General features: G+C 43.1%; 1 protein-coding gene across 1 annotated transcript in view; it reads left to right on the plus strand.

Annotated features, from left to right (window-relative positions):
- Positions 1–14,219, plus strand: part of SHMT2 (serine hydroxymethyltransferase 2) — a 55,299-nt gene extending 41,080 nt beyond the window's left edge. The window contains exons 9-12 of the mRNA XM_083169352.1: positions 1,657–1,756; positions 4,346–4,501; positions 13,397–13,504; positions 13,855–14,219. Coding sequence (XP_083025478.1) covers positions 1,657–1,756; positions 4,346–4,501; positions 13,397–13,504; positions 13,855–13,982 — 492 coding nt within the window. The 3' untranslated portion in view covers positions 13,983–14,219. The remainder of the gene's footprint in view (positions 1–1,656; positions 1,757–4,345; positions 4,502–13,396; positions 13,505–13,854) is intronic.
- The last annotated feature ends 2,559 nt before the right edge of the window (positions 14,220–16,778 follow it).

Raw genomic sequence — 16,778 nt, forward strand, 5'->3', positions numbered from 1 at the left:
GAGACATGGGAGGACCCTGACCCCGCAGAAACCACTCCACCAGGCATAAACACCAAATTATAATAATCTATGTAATGGGGGGGATCCCCCATGAGCACTCTTGTTTCATAGTATTCTGTATTTTGAAGAGAGCTTCTGATTCTTCCCTGGCAATCACTAATGTAATATATGTTGTACAACCGGTAATATTTATGATTCATTTCAATCAGAGTTCAAGAGAAGATAAAGAACTTAAACAGCACTGGCCTGTTCAGTCTTAATTCTTCTGGATCTGTCAGCAGCATTTGACACCATGGACCAACGGAGTGCCTGAAAAATGTGATAGGGATAGCAGGTCTTGGAGTGTTTCATATGGAATATATTGCTCCTAACTTATGCCGCTGCCATGTGGTGTTCCACAGGATCAATACTATATCCCCTTTTTTTTGCAGTGTACATACTACCACTGGGTGGTATAATCAGACATCCTGGCCATGTCTACCATTGCTATGCATAGAACTGTACATGTCCTTCAATCTGTCTAGCTGAGCTTAAGGAGTAGATGCAACTGCATGCTGATAAGACCCAGATCCTTAGGATAGGACCTTACAATCAAAGGACAAGGCTAAAGCATAGCCAACCAACTGGAGTTACGCTTGTCGGTTCAGAATTACAAAACCCTGATCATGTGCAGAATCTTGGTGTTGTCCTGGATGGTGGTTTAACTTTAAAATATCATATATTGGCCACAATCAAATCCTTGTTCCTTCATTTGAGGAACATACAGTAGCAGAATAAAGCCTGTAATTTCCTCAGAAGGCCCTCTAGCTGAGTCTCTCAGCAGAATAATTGCAGATGGTACAAAATGCAGCTGCCAGGCTATTAACCAACCAGCTCCATTTCAGCCACATAACACCCACTCTCTACTCTCTTCACTGGATGCCTGTTAGATGGCAAAACATTTTCAGGATTCGCCTATTGACTTTCATAGCCCTAAATAACCAGTGACCAAGGTACCTGAAGCATCTTCTGATTCCTTATAGCCCAGTTTGATCACCGTGATCTGTAGATAAAGGACTATTGCCAGTACCTAGAATCTCCCTGAATTTATTAAGGGTCAAGCTCCACAGCTGGATAAACACTATAAGATTATCTTTCCAATCTGACTGGTTGGAAGCAAACTCTGGTAATGTCTGGGAACAAATTACAATCAACCATTTGCTCACAAAAGCTGGAAAATGGACAGTCATTTGAATAAATTTGTCTGAATGACCATCTTTGTCTAGATCTTCATTCTAACTAGTAAGAATCAGTAGTCGTATCCACCGTTAGATTTGTTGCTCCCCATATCTATGGCATTCTCTGCCCTGCACATTTCTAGAGGCCTCCACTCTAGAACATGAGGTGGATCCTATGATCTTATGTGCTGCACACATGATCTGAAGATGCTACTAATGTCCAGTATGCTGGGAGTTACAGATCGAATGATAGATTACACATATAAGATCAATCATGTGTCAGGGAAGCTGCCGGGGAATTCAAGGGAAATAGTGTCTGAAAAACAGTGAGTCCTATTGGGATAAAGTATTATGTCAATATTTCCATTTTATTATTATTATTATTATAATGTGAAATAAGAAGATGCACTGAAAAAGTTTTTTTTTTCTAAATCCACAGGCCAGTACTTCAATGTTCCATGAATATGCCCTACAGGTCCTTAAAAATGCCAAGTCTATGGCAGCCGCCCTGCTCGAGAAGGGATACACGCTAGTATCAGGTAATGTAATCATGAATTATTATGTCATGAGTGTATTATTATGGGGTCTTTCGTCCAAAAATTTTTTGGATCGATCTCCCACCGCAGTCGCCGGTGTTGACCAATTTCACCCCGCCAGGGCAGCTCTTGCGGAAAATTTCTTCTGTTTTGGAGAAGCCATGCGATTTTTCTCTGCAGCCTTCTCTCACAAATGTAAAAGACTTCTCTGTAACTGGTATAGTAATGTGTGGCTGTACTAAGCCGTGCATGTGCATACAGGTGGGATAACCCAGATCATGATAGAGAAATGCCAGGGGTTAGGCCAGAAATAATGAATGGAGCTTTGCTTTTAAGCATTAAAGTGTCTGTGGAACCCATAACAAATACAAGATGGGTTGAGATCAAATCAATTGGAGTTGGGGACACGAAGGGCAAGTATCCTGACCTGTTGTGTTAACAGGGAGGCTGACAGCTTGTAAAAGGCAAGTGTTTTCACAACTTCCACAGCCCAATTTAGGCAATACCTAAAACTCACCTCCCTGTAGCTGTCTAGGGTTGGGTGATGTCAACACTAGCCAGTTGGACTTCTCAGCTGACGCTAAGGGTCCTGGCTGAAGAACGGGAAGCGCATGGATGAAGCCGTGAGCTCACACTTTTCACTGCTTTTTCTCATCTCATACGGCTTTTAAATCGGAATAATGCGGTCCATAGATTGTGTTTTATGGGGAGTCTTTTTGAATGTGAGGAAAAAGAAATGCTGCAGAGAAATCAGTGATACAGATGAAGCTATGCTCCTCTATCCATGATCGACAGGGCTCACTGTTCAGAATAGTTACACTGTGATATTGCCGCTATGATCTGCAGGAGCGAATTACACTTACGCACATGGCGATGGGATCGACACCAAAGTCGCATGTGACGATTGGCGAGGGATAGATGAGCGCGGCTACATTTATATTCACCATTTACAGTTGCTAAATATTCACCAGCATTAGTTTGTGGATTTTTCTAGGCAAAAGGCTGTAGGAAAGGGTTACAGGATTGAGAAACAGGCCACTTATGAACTAAAGCGGTTATTCTGATTTGCTCAGTACCCTGTGCGTTGGCACGGGGGACCGATGTTTTCATTGTGCGCATGCACATGTGCATATGCTGGGTGCAAAAGGGCACAGCAAAATGCTAGTTCGCCATCCCATTCAAACCCACCAGTGCGGGCATGGGGTGGTGAGGGGGGCACGCCCATGGGAGCGCCCAGTGTTTTTTTGTGATTTTCCATGAAAACACTGGGCGTTCTCATGGAAATTACGCAGTGACGCGGCTGCCGGGGGGCAGGCAGATGACATCACCAGATGTCAGCTGCCCGCCCGGTTCCCGTAGGAAGCTAAGGCACCTGGGTGTTAAAACCACACGCAGCGCTGCCTGTGAACTAGTATAAGATCCTAAATGTACTTGTACCACATACTTGCAGGTCTAATAATCTATAACCATGTGCTGTGCTGCTTTTATGCGAAGCATCCTTCAGCTGTAAACACTCAACCTCTTGTGATTTTATTTTCTTTTTACTTTCGTTACCTTGAACGATGTTCAGTCCTGTTATGTAACTAGTGGGAATACTAAACCAATATAATTGATTTTTTTTTTTCTACTACTCTCTAAAAATGTTATTAAGTTTCGATAAAAGTAATATTTAAAGGACTGTCCAAAAGGGCTGAATTCAATTAGCAGAGGCAATTTACCGCACAGGGAAAAGAGTGATAGCCTTGAGCATTTACACCCGGGGCTTTTGAATTAGTCTCCACATTATAAATTTCCATCTTATGCGTATTAACCGATAGAATCCAGGTTAAGTTCCAGAGCTATAAATGAACTGGATAGTTTTGATAGTCCTCATGCTGGAACAGAAATGTGGGTGAACTGTAGCCTGTGGGATATAATTTAATAGCCCAAGCAGGTCAATTAGGCTGTGGTTATTAACTGTGGCTAACTGAATTCAGCCCTTAAGGTGCCCATACACGGGACAATTATTGTACAATTTATACTAGATCGCATCGGTTTTGCAGTGCAATGAGATGAGACCTAGTACAAAAAGTATGTTCAGGAAGTTTTCAGCTGTGCGATGAGATGTGTGACGGGAGCACGCATCTCCTCGCACCAAGCAATTGTACTGTGTATTGGCACCTTTATGGTGTGTACACAGGTGCAATATGATTGCTGCCAATATATTGCCAGCAATCCTATTGCTCATTGTCTCCTTTTCATCAGCGATGAAAAGGAGACACTGCTACTGTCAGGGGCGGTGGGGAGGGAGCAGCAGCACAAGGGAATCCTTCTGCCGCTGATCTCTGCTGACCTCCTGCTCAGGGCCGGAGGAAGCCGCTTGTCGCAGGAGTACGATCCTGCTACCATTAGGAAGTGCACACGGGAGCGCGCAGCTGGCGGTTTATCTCCAAATCACTGGCAATATGGTTGCTTAGCGACCATATTGCCAGCGATTTCAGCCAATATCGCCCCCGTGTGTGTGTACACATGTACACACCTTTAGACTCCACTATTTCAAATGTTTAAATGCTCCATGATGTCATCTTACCTGCCACCTTTTCTTCTTTTCAGGGGGAACGGATAATCACCTGGTTTTAGTAGATTTGAGACCCAAGGGTATGGATGGAGCACGAGCAGAGAGAGTGCTAGAACTTGTGTCTATAACTGCCAACAAAAACACATGTCCTGGAGATAAGAGCGCTCTCACTCCCGGAGGCCTGCGGCTAGGTATGCATTTTGTCCATCATTGAGTTCTTGGTGACTTCCAGTGATAATTGTAGGTCAGCTTGCTCTTGTAAAAACGAATGGAAATACTCCTCTATAGGAAATAGTGACGCTGTGCGTAGTAGACACTAAACAGCTTCTGTTTTTCTGCTGAAAAGTGAACTGGTACTAAAATAAGCCTGGCATTAAAAGTTTCCTTTTTTAAAAATACAATTGAAAGTCAACTTATAGATTCTACCGATTGGCTGCTATACCATTATGTAGCCAGTGTTAAAATGTAACTAATAGATTAAATAAGATGTCACTTAAATTGTTAGATCCTGGTTGATAGGATGATTTTAACATTGGTACTTTCTTGAAGGTGTTATGTTTGCGAAACAAAAGGTACAAACTGTGAACAGGAATAAACACCATTATTTTGACACAGAATAAAGCTAAAATGTTCTGCTGTCTAGTAAGGTGCATTTTATGCCAATTTTTAGTTAACCAGTTGGCATCTGAAATGTTAATTGCATGTAATCTTATAAATTTATAGAAGAAATACATCCCAATATATATTTTTTTATGTGTAAAGCTGGCCATACATCTACAGATTTGTTCTTGGTTGGAACAAAAACCTGGTAATAGCTGAATTACAATTTGGCAATTTTCCAGCATTTGATCTCATCCATTACCAGGTTTTTGTTCCAACCAGCCAGATCTGACAATACATCTGTAGATGTATGGCCAGCTTTACTCCTTTTATACCTTGGACAGTAAAAGGGGCAATGTGTACACCCACACAGGGTCATTGCACAGTATTATCCATTCCTTTATTGATATTGCCACATTTGATATACAAGGGAGGTGCCCCTCAGAATAATGTACAACACATTTAGAAAAAGCATGTTCAGCTTGCTTATTGGACATTTTAATACATTTATATTAATAAAAATAATAGAAATTAAGGTTTAAGTATTATATAAGAATGACCTCATTATACCCAGAGTACAGAACATGTCATTAGAGACTTGCTTAGAAAATGTTCTGAAAAGCTATGACACGAAATAAAAGTATAATAAGAAAAGCAAAATGGACGCTCTTCTGTGGGTTGTCTTTATTACACATGGGGTTTGTCTTGCATAGAGCAGAAGCTTTTGTCAGCAAAGGTTTTGGTATGAATGGCCTGCAGTGTTTATTTTGACAGTCACTAGGTCATCCACAGAAGGTAGACATGTGAAAAAGGTAGCAATTGAATATACAAGGGGCAAGTCTCTGCGCATACCTTCACCGCTAATGTATAAATAAATCAATATATACACTTGTATTCAAAACAAATCAATGTTTATTAAAAAGATCGCAATAAAAGGGTATATCCCTAAGTGATGAGTAGAGTTAAACAATAATTTTATAAAAGATAACCTAATACCATTCTTTTGCCTCACTCAGTCCCTATTATATTTCTTCCGGACCCAATATGGTCCTTTTTTCAATTTTTTTTAGTGGTTCATGTTTGTTTGTCTTGTCTTTTATACTTATTATATTAGGTTATCTTTTTATAAAATTATCGTTTAACTCTACTCCTCACTTAGGGATATACCCTTTTATTGCGATCTTTTTAATAAACATTGATTTGTTTTGAATACAAGTGTGTATATATTGATTTATTTATCTATACATTAGCGGTGAAGGTATGCGCAGAGATTTGCCCCTATTATATTCAATTGCTATCAGTCTTTGTGGGTGTTTTCTGTAGTACACTGCGCAGTCTTTTTTGTTTCCCTATTTGTGAAAAAGGTTAGACCTGCATCAGGGTGTCCTGGTCGAAAGGGCGACACAGTCAAAGGATCAACATGGAATACGGTTGACATGAGTTGTTCACGATTTTTTGGTGTCTGTCGACAAGGACACCATCTTATTGTACCCCGTATAGCTTGGCACACTATTATAATCTAACGCTATGCCCACTGGGATTGTAAAGTATGAACAAGTCATTTTTTTTTTAAATGATGCGCATGTCAACCTTATTTCAAGTCAACCTTATTCCACGTCAACCTTCTGTCTGTTGCCCCAGACACTGTCAACTTATTCTAGTGACCGGATACTAACAACAAGCAAGAAGCAGGTCATCCATAGTTTGAATATAGAGAAAATCCAGGCGCTAAAGCAAAGCCTCCTTAATTTATAAAAAAAAATTGACCACACACAGTGTAATATACAAAACCGGACAGGAACCAGGCGCTGATCTATTCTAATAGATGAATGTCCGTTTGTGAATCTTTCTCCTGGGTCTTCACAGATTTTCTTTAGGAGCTCACATGGATTCCTACTGGACCACACTGACCTGAGCTTTGGTCCCTATGTGCACGTAGCGTTTTCTTTTATTCGGTAACCTCCCATTCAATGGCAATATATCACACAGGAAACTGGTTAATGGCATTACTGGCCTGGGAAATGGTCCCTATGTTCATATAAGGGTTTCTTTCAAATTGGACAGATCTTCAAATACCAAGACACATGTTCAAACTGATATTCAACTGACCTGAATAATGGTCCCTATATTCACGGAACAGGTTCTTTTGGATGTAGATTCTCCCCAAACAGGATGCCAGGCATAGCGATTTCCTTCCAAAAATATATTCCAAAAACAATTATAAAATCCAAAGCAGGATAAAAAGTTAATAACGATAAAAAACTGGAGCTTTTACCAGGTAGAAACAACATACAACACTCCAATCCTTCTCACCCGGGATGAGCATGAATTGAAATTGCTACTCAGATGGCCAAAGTGGATATTGGTCCTCCCTGGCTCCGGCGTCCCTAAACACCAACGCGTTTCTGACAGTAATGTCCTTCCTCAGGGTGTAATAACATTATGGCCATTTGGGGTTTACACAATGTAAAAATGCAGTTCGGATCCCTAGGAAATCAAGCAGGAGGGCAGAGCAAACCGCAATACACATGTAGAGACTATCCTTTATTGAAATCACTTTCTTGAATTGATCTTTTCTACAGTATATAATCTAGAAGTCAAGTGGACTTACAAATACAACTAAAATGCTCCATGCATAGATCTGGCAAATTCTGCTTGTAAGCCTAATGGATAGTGATTTTAAAAAAATCAGATCACCCTGCATGCTATCTGGGGATTTATGTCTAATAAACATAGTTTTCATAAAGATTGTGCGGTTGCCACCTGTCCTCTGAATTAATTCATATAACATTTACAGTATCCCACAGCTACACTGGAATTATAAACTTAATCGAATTGTACAATACTAGATCACTGTGACTGGGGCAGTCCAGATGTAGTATAAACAAGGTGAATTTTTCCGCTGTGTACATTAATGTTTATATTAGTATGTTGTACCTTGTCTATCCAAACCTATGAAGATCAAAATCTAGCTGTGAAGTAAGCAGCATTTGGTAGTTGGGGGGTCTATGTACTAAGCCTTGGAGAGACAATAAAGTGGAAAGAGATCAGCTCCTAATGGTCAATTTTCAAATACAGCATGGCTGTTACAAGCTGATTGGTTAGTACTGTACATAGACCCGTAATGCATTATGAGAAGATGACCTAATTAAACTGGACACCTTGTGAACGGGTCACGGTTACTTAAGGATGTGTAAATCTAAAGGATATACTATGTTCAACTAATTGGAAAAAAAGAAAACTTCAGCTTTAAATAACTTGGTATTGAGTGTAAATTATAGAATCCCACAAGGCGGTCAATAATTTGTTGCATTATGCTCAGTTCTGCGTGACATACGTTAAATCTCCTATATATTTGGCTACATCTGTCACTCAAAGTGGGTGTCTGTGTCTATAACGCTCTGTTCCTGGACTTTCCTCTTAATGTGTGATTGCCTTCATCTGTGCTGAACACCTTTCTGAGAAATTAACCTGTTTAAAACAGGTGATGGCAATCATACATTAAGGTGAAGTCTAGAAACAGAGCATTGTGTCCCTCCTGGAGAGGGTCATGTTGGGAGGTATGTGACAGAGAACCAGCCCAGTGAGCCCACAGACAGTGCCAGACACCCACTGCCTTCCCATGTTGCCCAGCACTGCTACTCCACAGCCACCAGGTGAGCGTCCTCCTCCCGCGATTTGCGGCAAACCCCCCCCCCCCCCCCGCGCCCCCCCCCCCCCCTCCCGCGATTCGCGGCAAAAACACCCGCTCCCCCGCGACCCCCCCTACCGCGATTCGCAGCAAAAACACCCCCGCGACCCCCCCTCCCGCGATTCGCTGCAAAAAGAACCCCCCCCCACGACCCCTCCCGCAATTCGCGGCATAACCACCACCCCGCGACCCCCCCTCCCGCGAATCGCGGCAAACCCTCCCCCGTGACCCCCCCCCCCCCCGATTCGCGGAAAAAACGCGACCTCCCTCCCGCGATTCTCGGCAAAAAAGAACCCCCCCGCGACCCCCCCTTGCACGATTGGCGGCACCCCCCCTGCGACCCCCGTCCCACGATTCGCGGCACCCCCCCCCCCCGCAATTCGCAGCAGCCCCAGGATTAAATGGCACATGCAAAACACTGACATGGCTATGGTCGACAATGAAAAAGGTTGACATGAGTTTTTGAAGATTTATTTTTAATTTTTTTAATTTTTTCATATTCATTGTCATATGTCGACATGAACACCAATGAAGTGCCACACTTATGTCAACATTTACATGTGTTGACCTTTCTGTGTTGATTTTTTTTCTTGTGGCGATTTGCGTCACACCCCCCGCAACCCCCCCTCCCGCAATTCGCGGCAACCCCCCACCGGAACCCCCATGAACCCCGCTCTCCCGCGATTCGCGGCACCCACCACCCGCAACCCCCCCCTCCCGCAAATCGCGGCACCCCCCGCGATTCGCGGCAGCCCCAGGATTAAATGGCACATGCAAAACACTGGCACGGCTATGGTCGACAATGAAAAAGGTTGACATGAGTTTTTGAAGATTTATTTCTTTTTTTGAATGTTTTCATATTCATTGTCATGTGTCAACATGGACACCAATGAAGTGGCACACTTATGTCAACATTTACATGTGTTGACCTTTCTGTGTTGATTTTTTCTTGTGGCGATTCGCGTTACACCCCCCCGCAACCGCCCACCCCCGCGATTCGCGGCACCCCCCGTGACCCCCCACCTCCCGCAATTCGCGGCAACCCCCCACCGGAACCCCTGTGAACCCCGCCCTCCCGCGATTCGCGGCACCCAACCCCGCGACCCCCCCCCTCCCACAATTCGCGGCACCCCCCGTGATTCGCGGCATCTCCAGAATTAAATTGCACATGGAAAACACTGACATGGCTATGGTCGACAATGAAAAAGGTTGACATGAGTTTTTGAAGTTTTTTTTTTTCATTTTTTGAATATTTTCATATTCATTCTCATGTGTCGACATGGACACCAATGAAGTGCCACACTTATGTCAACATTTACATGTGTTGACCTTTCTGTGTTGATTTTTTCTTGTGGCAATTTGCGTCACACCCCCCCCACCCCCACTCCCGTGATTCACGGCACACACACACACCTCCCCCGCGATTCTCGGCACCCCACCCCGTGACCAACCCTCCCGTGATTCACGGCACACCCCCGCGACCCCCCCTCCCATGATTCACCGCAACCCCCGCCCCGTAACCCCCCCTCCCGCGATTCGCAGCACCCACCCCCGCGACCCCCCCTCCCGCAATTCGCGGCACCCCCCCCCCCCGCGATTCGCAGCAGCTCCAGAATTAAATTGCACATGGAAAACACTGACATGGCTATGGTCGACAATGAAAAAGGTTGACATGAGTTTTTGAAGTTTTTTTTTTTCATTTTTTGAATGTTTTCATATTCATTCTCATGTGTCGACATGGACACCAATGAAGTGCCACACATGTCAACATTTACATGTGTTGACCTTTCTGTGTTGATTTTTTCTTGTGGCGATTCGCGTCACACCCCCCCCGCAACCCCCACTCCAGCGATTCATGGCACACACACACCCCCCCGCGATTCTCGGCACCCCACCCCGTGACCCCCCCTCCCGTGATTCACGGCACACCCCCCGCGACCCCCCTACCATGATTTGCCGCAACCCCCGCCCCCGTAACCCCCCTCCCGCGATTTGCGGCAACCCACCCCGCGACCCCCCTCCCGTGATTCTCTGCAATCCCTCCCCTCCCGCGATTCGCAGCATCCACCCCCCCACAACCCCCCCTCCTGTAATTCGCTGCACCCCCCGCGACCCCCCCTCCTGCAATTCGCGGCACCCTCCGCGACCCCCCCTCCCGCGATTCGCGGACACCTAAGTTGCAATACAGGGCATCTTTCATACAATTCTAACCATATTTCTCATATACAAACGTTCACAAATTAAGGGGGCGCAGCCCCTTACGACGGTGTGAAGAGCGCCCGTAGGGCGCGATGAATCACCTAGTACAAATATATTGGTCTTATAAGTTGCAGACCTAATAACTCAGACCTTTTAGTCGTGCATTGCTTTGACTTATTAGGTGGCCCTGCTCATTGGTGGCTATGAGAAACTGCTCAACAGTAAATATCCCACAATGTTCTAAATCTGTATTGAAGTGTATCCATAAGGATACCTTAGAATTAGATAGACCTATAAAATGTATTAAAAAATAATAAAACATACAATCATATAGGGTAATCCAGTGAGTGATAAAGGGTTGCTTGACCCACAAATAGACAACATATTAAATATCATTGCTTTCACCACATAGTGAGAATACAACAGAACACCAGCGATAGAAAACATAATATTTTGGTTGTAAACCAAAAAAGACAGAAAAATATCTAATCAGAGTTTTTTATATTTTCTAATTTGCATTTTGATCTATTTACAAATCATTTGCTAAACCATAGAAACTACTACACATTACAAATCAGACTTGCACATCTCTGTGACATGTGACTGCTTGTAACTTATATTTCAGTTATATTCACTGATGATTTAGATGGTACTCAATAAACATGTACAAACAAGTGATGAAATTTGTACAACTCCAGTCTACATTACATATACTATACTCCAGTTCCATAGAATGGATAATATACTGCAAAAGCTTTCAACATGCCTAGATTTACGTATATATATGTACATTTTCCGTTATTTGTCTTTGTAACAAAAGCAATGCAAAATGAATATAATACACATATATTTGTCTCATTAATGAGACAAATATATCACTCTAGGGCTAAAATTCAATGCCTCAGATTCGCAGTAGTTTACAGCGAATTTGGCATTTATCTGGGCTAACGGTGAATTTTTCCTCTGAAAAAACGATTCTCCCTATTAAATGCAGACAATTCGCTGCAAGTGAACAGCAAATGTCTGCCGATTCGCCGTGCTTCTCCGGTGGTTTTCAATTCGGTTTTTAGTCAAATTCAATGCTCAAATGGAGAACTGCTTTCTCCAGGGATTTTTGTCGCCATGATTCACTGTTTTGCATTCGTCATCTTTTTTAGGTGAACTGGAATGTGATCTTTTAAAATAAAGGGGTTTTTATTTTATTTTTTGGGTGTCAAAAAATCTGAATTTTTTTCTGTGAAGGGGCATGCTATTTTTATTTATGTGTTTGCTGCACATGAATGAATATATATTTAATAATTTTGGTACTTGTTTCCTAGCACGGCGCCCACGATATTAAGTCGTACGACATATAATCGCATCGCATGACATACACCCAATGCGATTTAAAATTGTATAAGCCCCTTATATGATTTTAATTGTATAAGCACCCTAATGGGGGCTTACAATGTTAAAAGCACCCCCACGCCACCCCCACTATCAACGGCAACCCGAAGCGTGGCGAGCGCAGCGGTACGGGTCCTCCGACCTTTTCATACCCCCAATATCCACGTCGACGAGGAGTTGATTTTGTATAGTGTGGCGAGCGCAGCGAGTCACCGAGCCCGAAGTATAACATCGGCTGCCATCGCGTAACATACCATCGTATGCATTATGGTCTGCGATGCGATGGGCGCCGTGCTAGGAAACCAGTACCATAATTTTTTTTTTTTATATACATTCGCCACCAGGGAGCCGCTCATTAATATTCATATATTCACTGCACACTGGTCCCGATCATTAAATATGCAGGATCGGAACCAGTGAGTGCAGTGGCTCCGTATCCCAGTCCCCTGACAGCTCTCGGGGGGGCTCTCCCTGTGTCCCTGCAAGCCCTCCTTCATCCCCACAGTGTCTGGCGCAGGCAGGGAGGCTTCCATCTCCCTGCGGCATTCGCCGGGGGGAGGGTTAAAATTTGCCGCATGGGGCAGCGAGCCCCTGATGTGTTGAATAGGGGGTGAGGGAGGGCTGGGAGCGAATGCACCAGCCCTCCGGAACCCGGCGATTGTGCAGCGAATCCAAAACAGGAATCGCTGCACAGGGTGAATTTTGGCATTGAATACCTGCCTAGGACATTGATAAATCTTCAGAGACATAAGTATGAGACCTAAAAATGAAAAAAAAAAAAAAAAACATGCTAAAGGTAACTTTAAAAGATAAGTGAAGGTCAAGTCAGTAGAAGAATTGGGCTAGAGTTATGCTGTTTAGATGCAGGAAGCACCCACAAGGGCCTTGTCCATTCAATGCACAATGAAAGCAGAGTCTTGCAGGGAATCTGTGTAATGTTCCAAACTTATCCTTCAGAGCCCTGCCTGAGTGAGGACAGCAGGCCTCACCTCGCCCAAGTCTTTGCAGAGACTTAGGTTTTATTTTCGTGTATCGATTTTTAATGGAAGAAAGAGACTGGGAAGTCACTTATGGGTTTGAACAGAGTAAGAATGTAATTGCTGCAATATGTGGAGATATTGCAAATGCTGTGTACAACAGAGATGACATCACAGTAAAACATTGCTTCTCTACTTATGTCACTATTTCTTTTTTTTTTTTTTCTGTGAAGGTGCCCCTGCTCTAACATCCCGGAACTTCAGAGAGGCTGACTTTGAAAAAGTTGTTGATTTTATTGATGAAGGTATCCAGATTGGTCTTGATGTGAAGAGCAAGACTGGTGAGTACAGATTGCAGACCTGAGAAATATAAATAGCATCGCACAGCAGTGTTACGTCTTGTGTGTGAGAATGTATTTTTAAAAACAATGAAAGTTCACTGGAAGCTATTTTTTCATCATGTAGAATAACAAACATCTCTGGGAAAGGAAACATTCATTGACACAGGTCTGAATCACTTTGCACTGCAGTTCGTCATTTTAAACGGAATTTCTTATCCCTAATGTTGTGGTTGCACATATATTTTACTTTACTCTACAAATACATGTCAGTTAGGCAGTAAAAAGTGCAATAGTCTAATTTTGACCTTTTTGTTTTAATTGAAAAAATATATATATTTTTTCTTTTTCAGCCAAACTCCAAGACTTTAAGAATTTTCTTCTTGAAGACCACGACACAGTCCAGCGGATCGCAGATCTCCGCCAGCGTGTAGAGAAATTTGCCCGTGTATTCCCTATGCCAGGATTCGAGGAACGCTAGGCATCTAACTGCTCATCAGAAGAACTGGCTCCTACTGCTCTCTGTCATCTCCTGTCCTTTCTCTTAAAAGCAAAAAGAAACTCTCCATTTACTTACACCATGTTGCGTTCTTCATTCATCTTTCCTCTCTCCTGTTCTGATTATGGTGCAGCCCACTTCCACCATGACTTCAGACACTCACTTTCATTCAGTGTAGACCCATTGTCTAGTGACTATCAATAAAAGCAGTAACATCCATTATGTTGCCGGATTCCCTCTTTACATTTTGCTGTTGATTTGCAACATGGTAACAATTGGAACGTTTAACAGATGGGAGATAAATTGGTTTAATTTTTTTTTATACAGATATAGTGGCGCTCATTGTTGCTGCACCAAGGCCAATTGTGCATGTTTGGCAATGCCAATGTTGCACCTGTGGCACGGAATCCCTATGGAACACCATCGCCGTTCAGTGCATTTCTATGTGCAAATTAGATGCACGAGAGTGGTGGCGGGGTAGCACCAATCACAACGTATGTCGCACGTGCCAATTTGGCACAGCAGCATAGAATGTAGCTACATCAGTATGCTAATGATAATTATACATGGACAGTTAGGTTTTTGAATGAGCTCACATTTGTACGTTGTATTTGTTCGATATACTCAGATTAAGAACTATAAGATCTGCTGCTTGAAACTCAAATGAGTATGCACGGAGTGATATATTGACCTATACTGTATATACCACAAACCCATCGGCAGGTGTGTACCATTGATGTATGGAAGAACATTTGTTCATGGACTTGTTGTTTTGGTACTGCAGCACAGTTGATGACAGATATATCTACAGATGTATCTGCCATCTGTCGCTGTGTAAGGCAGTGTAGGGACCACCTGTGACTGACATCAGAACTGGGTGGCACATTTTAAAATGCTCACATATTTGTGACATCAAATACGACACCTCGGGCAAATTAGCGTACATGCACTTTCCAGTCATCAGATGAATACAGTGTATCCTTGTTTTTGACCACCATGCTTAAATACGTCTATTACATTTGGACACTACACAAGTGTTTACTCATGTTCATTTTGGCATTATCCTTTATTACCTTATGTGTTATCAGTATTCCACACATTGCTCACAGCATTCCCCTTTCTCATTACCTGGTGTATTAGCATTGCTCCCAGCATTACCCTTCCTAATCACCCGCCCACATTACCTGGTGTATTAGCAGTGCTCCCAGCATTACCCTTCCTAATCACCCGCCCACATTACCTGGTGTTTTAGCAGTGCTGTACACATTACTCCCAGCATTACCTTTCCTCAACTTGTGTATTAGCAGTGCTTTGCACATTACTCCCAGCATCACCCTTCCTCATTACCTGGTGTGTTAGCAGTGCTCTGCATCACCCTTCCTCATTACCTGGTGTGTTAGCATTGCTCTCAGCATTACCATTCCTTATCACCCGCCCACATTACCTTGTGTGTTAGCAGTGCTCTGCACATTACTCACAGCATTACACTTTCTTATTACCTGGTGTATTAGCAGTGCTCCCAGCATTAACCTTTCTAATCACCCTGCCACATTACCTGGTGTGTTAGCAGTGCTCTGCACATTACTCCCAGCATTACACTTCCTCATTAACTTGTGTATTAGCAGTTCTTTGCACATTACTCCCAGCATCACCCTTCCTCATTAACTTGTGTATTAGCAGTGCTCTGCATTACCCTTCCTCATTACCTGGTGTGTTAGCATTGCTCCACACATTACTCCCAGCATTACCCTTCCACGTTACCTAGTGTGTTAGCAGTGCTCCGCACATTGCTCCCAGCATTACCCTTCCTCATTACCTGGTGTGTTAGCAGTGCTCTCCACATTACTCCCAGCATTACCCTTCCTCATTAACTTGTGTGTTAGCAGTGCTCTGCATTACCCTTCCTCATTACCTTGTGTGTTAGCAGTGCTCCGCACATTACTCCCAGCATTACCCTTCCTCATTACCTTGTGTGTTAGCAGTGCTCCGCACATTACTCCCAGCATTACCCTTCCTCATTACCTTGTGTGTTAGCAGTGCTTCGCACATTACTCCCAGCATTACCCTTCCTCATTACCTTGTGTATTAGCAGTGCTCCGCACATTACTCCCAGCATTACCCTTCCTCATTACCTTGTGTGTTAGCAGTGCTCCGCACATTGCTCCCAGCATTACCCTTCCTCATTACCTGGTGTATTAGCAGTGCTCTGCCCATTACTCCCAGCATTACCCTTCATCATTACCTGATGTGTTAGCAGTGCTCTGCTAAATACTTCTAGCATTATCCCTTCCCCATTACCTGGTGTATTACTAGTACTCTGCACATTCCATCCAGCATTACCCTTCCTCATTACCTTATGTATTAGAAGTGCTCTGCACCATGACCTGTTGTTGGAGAGACTTACTGTAGTGATCATATTTGTGTTTTTTTCCATCATCAAATTAAAAAAAGAATGTGGGTTTTTATTTTTCGCAGCAGCTCTTGGACTCGAGGATCACATACCTGTGGTTATGTAATAAAGATTTAATGTAATATGATAATGGTTTATAGGAGAGTTGGTCTACTGTGGGCTGCTACATTTAGATCCTATGCAATGTTTGCTTTGTAAAGATTAGAATGACTACCTCTAAATATGTGTTACATATATTGTACAGTATTATGCAAAACTTACAGGGTTCCAAATGTGCATTGGCAGGCTGCACAAAACTTCAGCCAATTTAGAATCCACATAGTTAAAAAGCACACTGGGCGGGCACTACACCATGTTTTAGTATTGGT

The sequence above is a fragment of the Crinia signifera genome, chromosome 2 (assembly GCF_055691185.1).
Source record: "Crinia signifera chromosome 2, ASM5569118v1, whole genome shotgun sequence".
Classification (NCBI taxonomy): domain Eukaryota; kingdom Metazoa; phylum Chordata; class Amphibia; order Anura; family Myobatrachidae; genus Crinia; species Crinia signifera.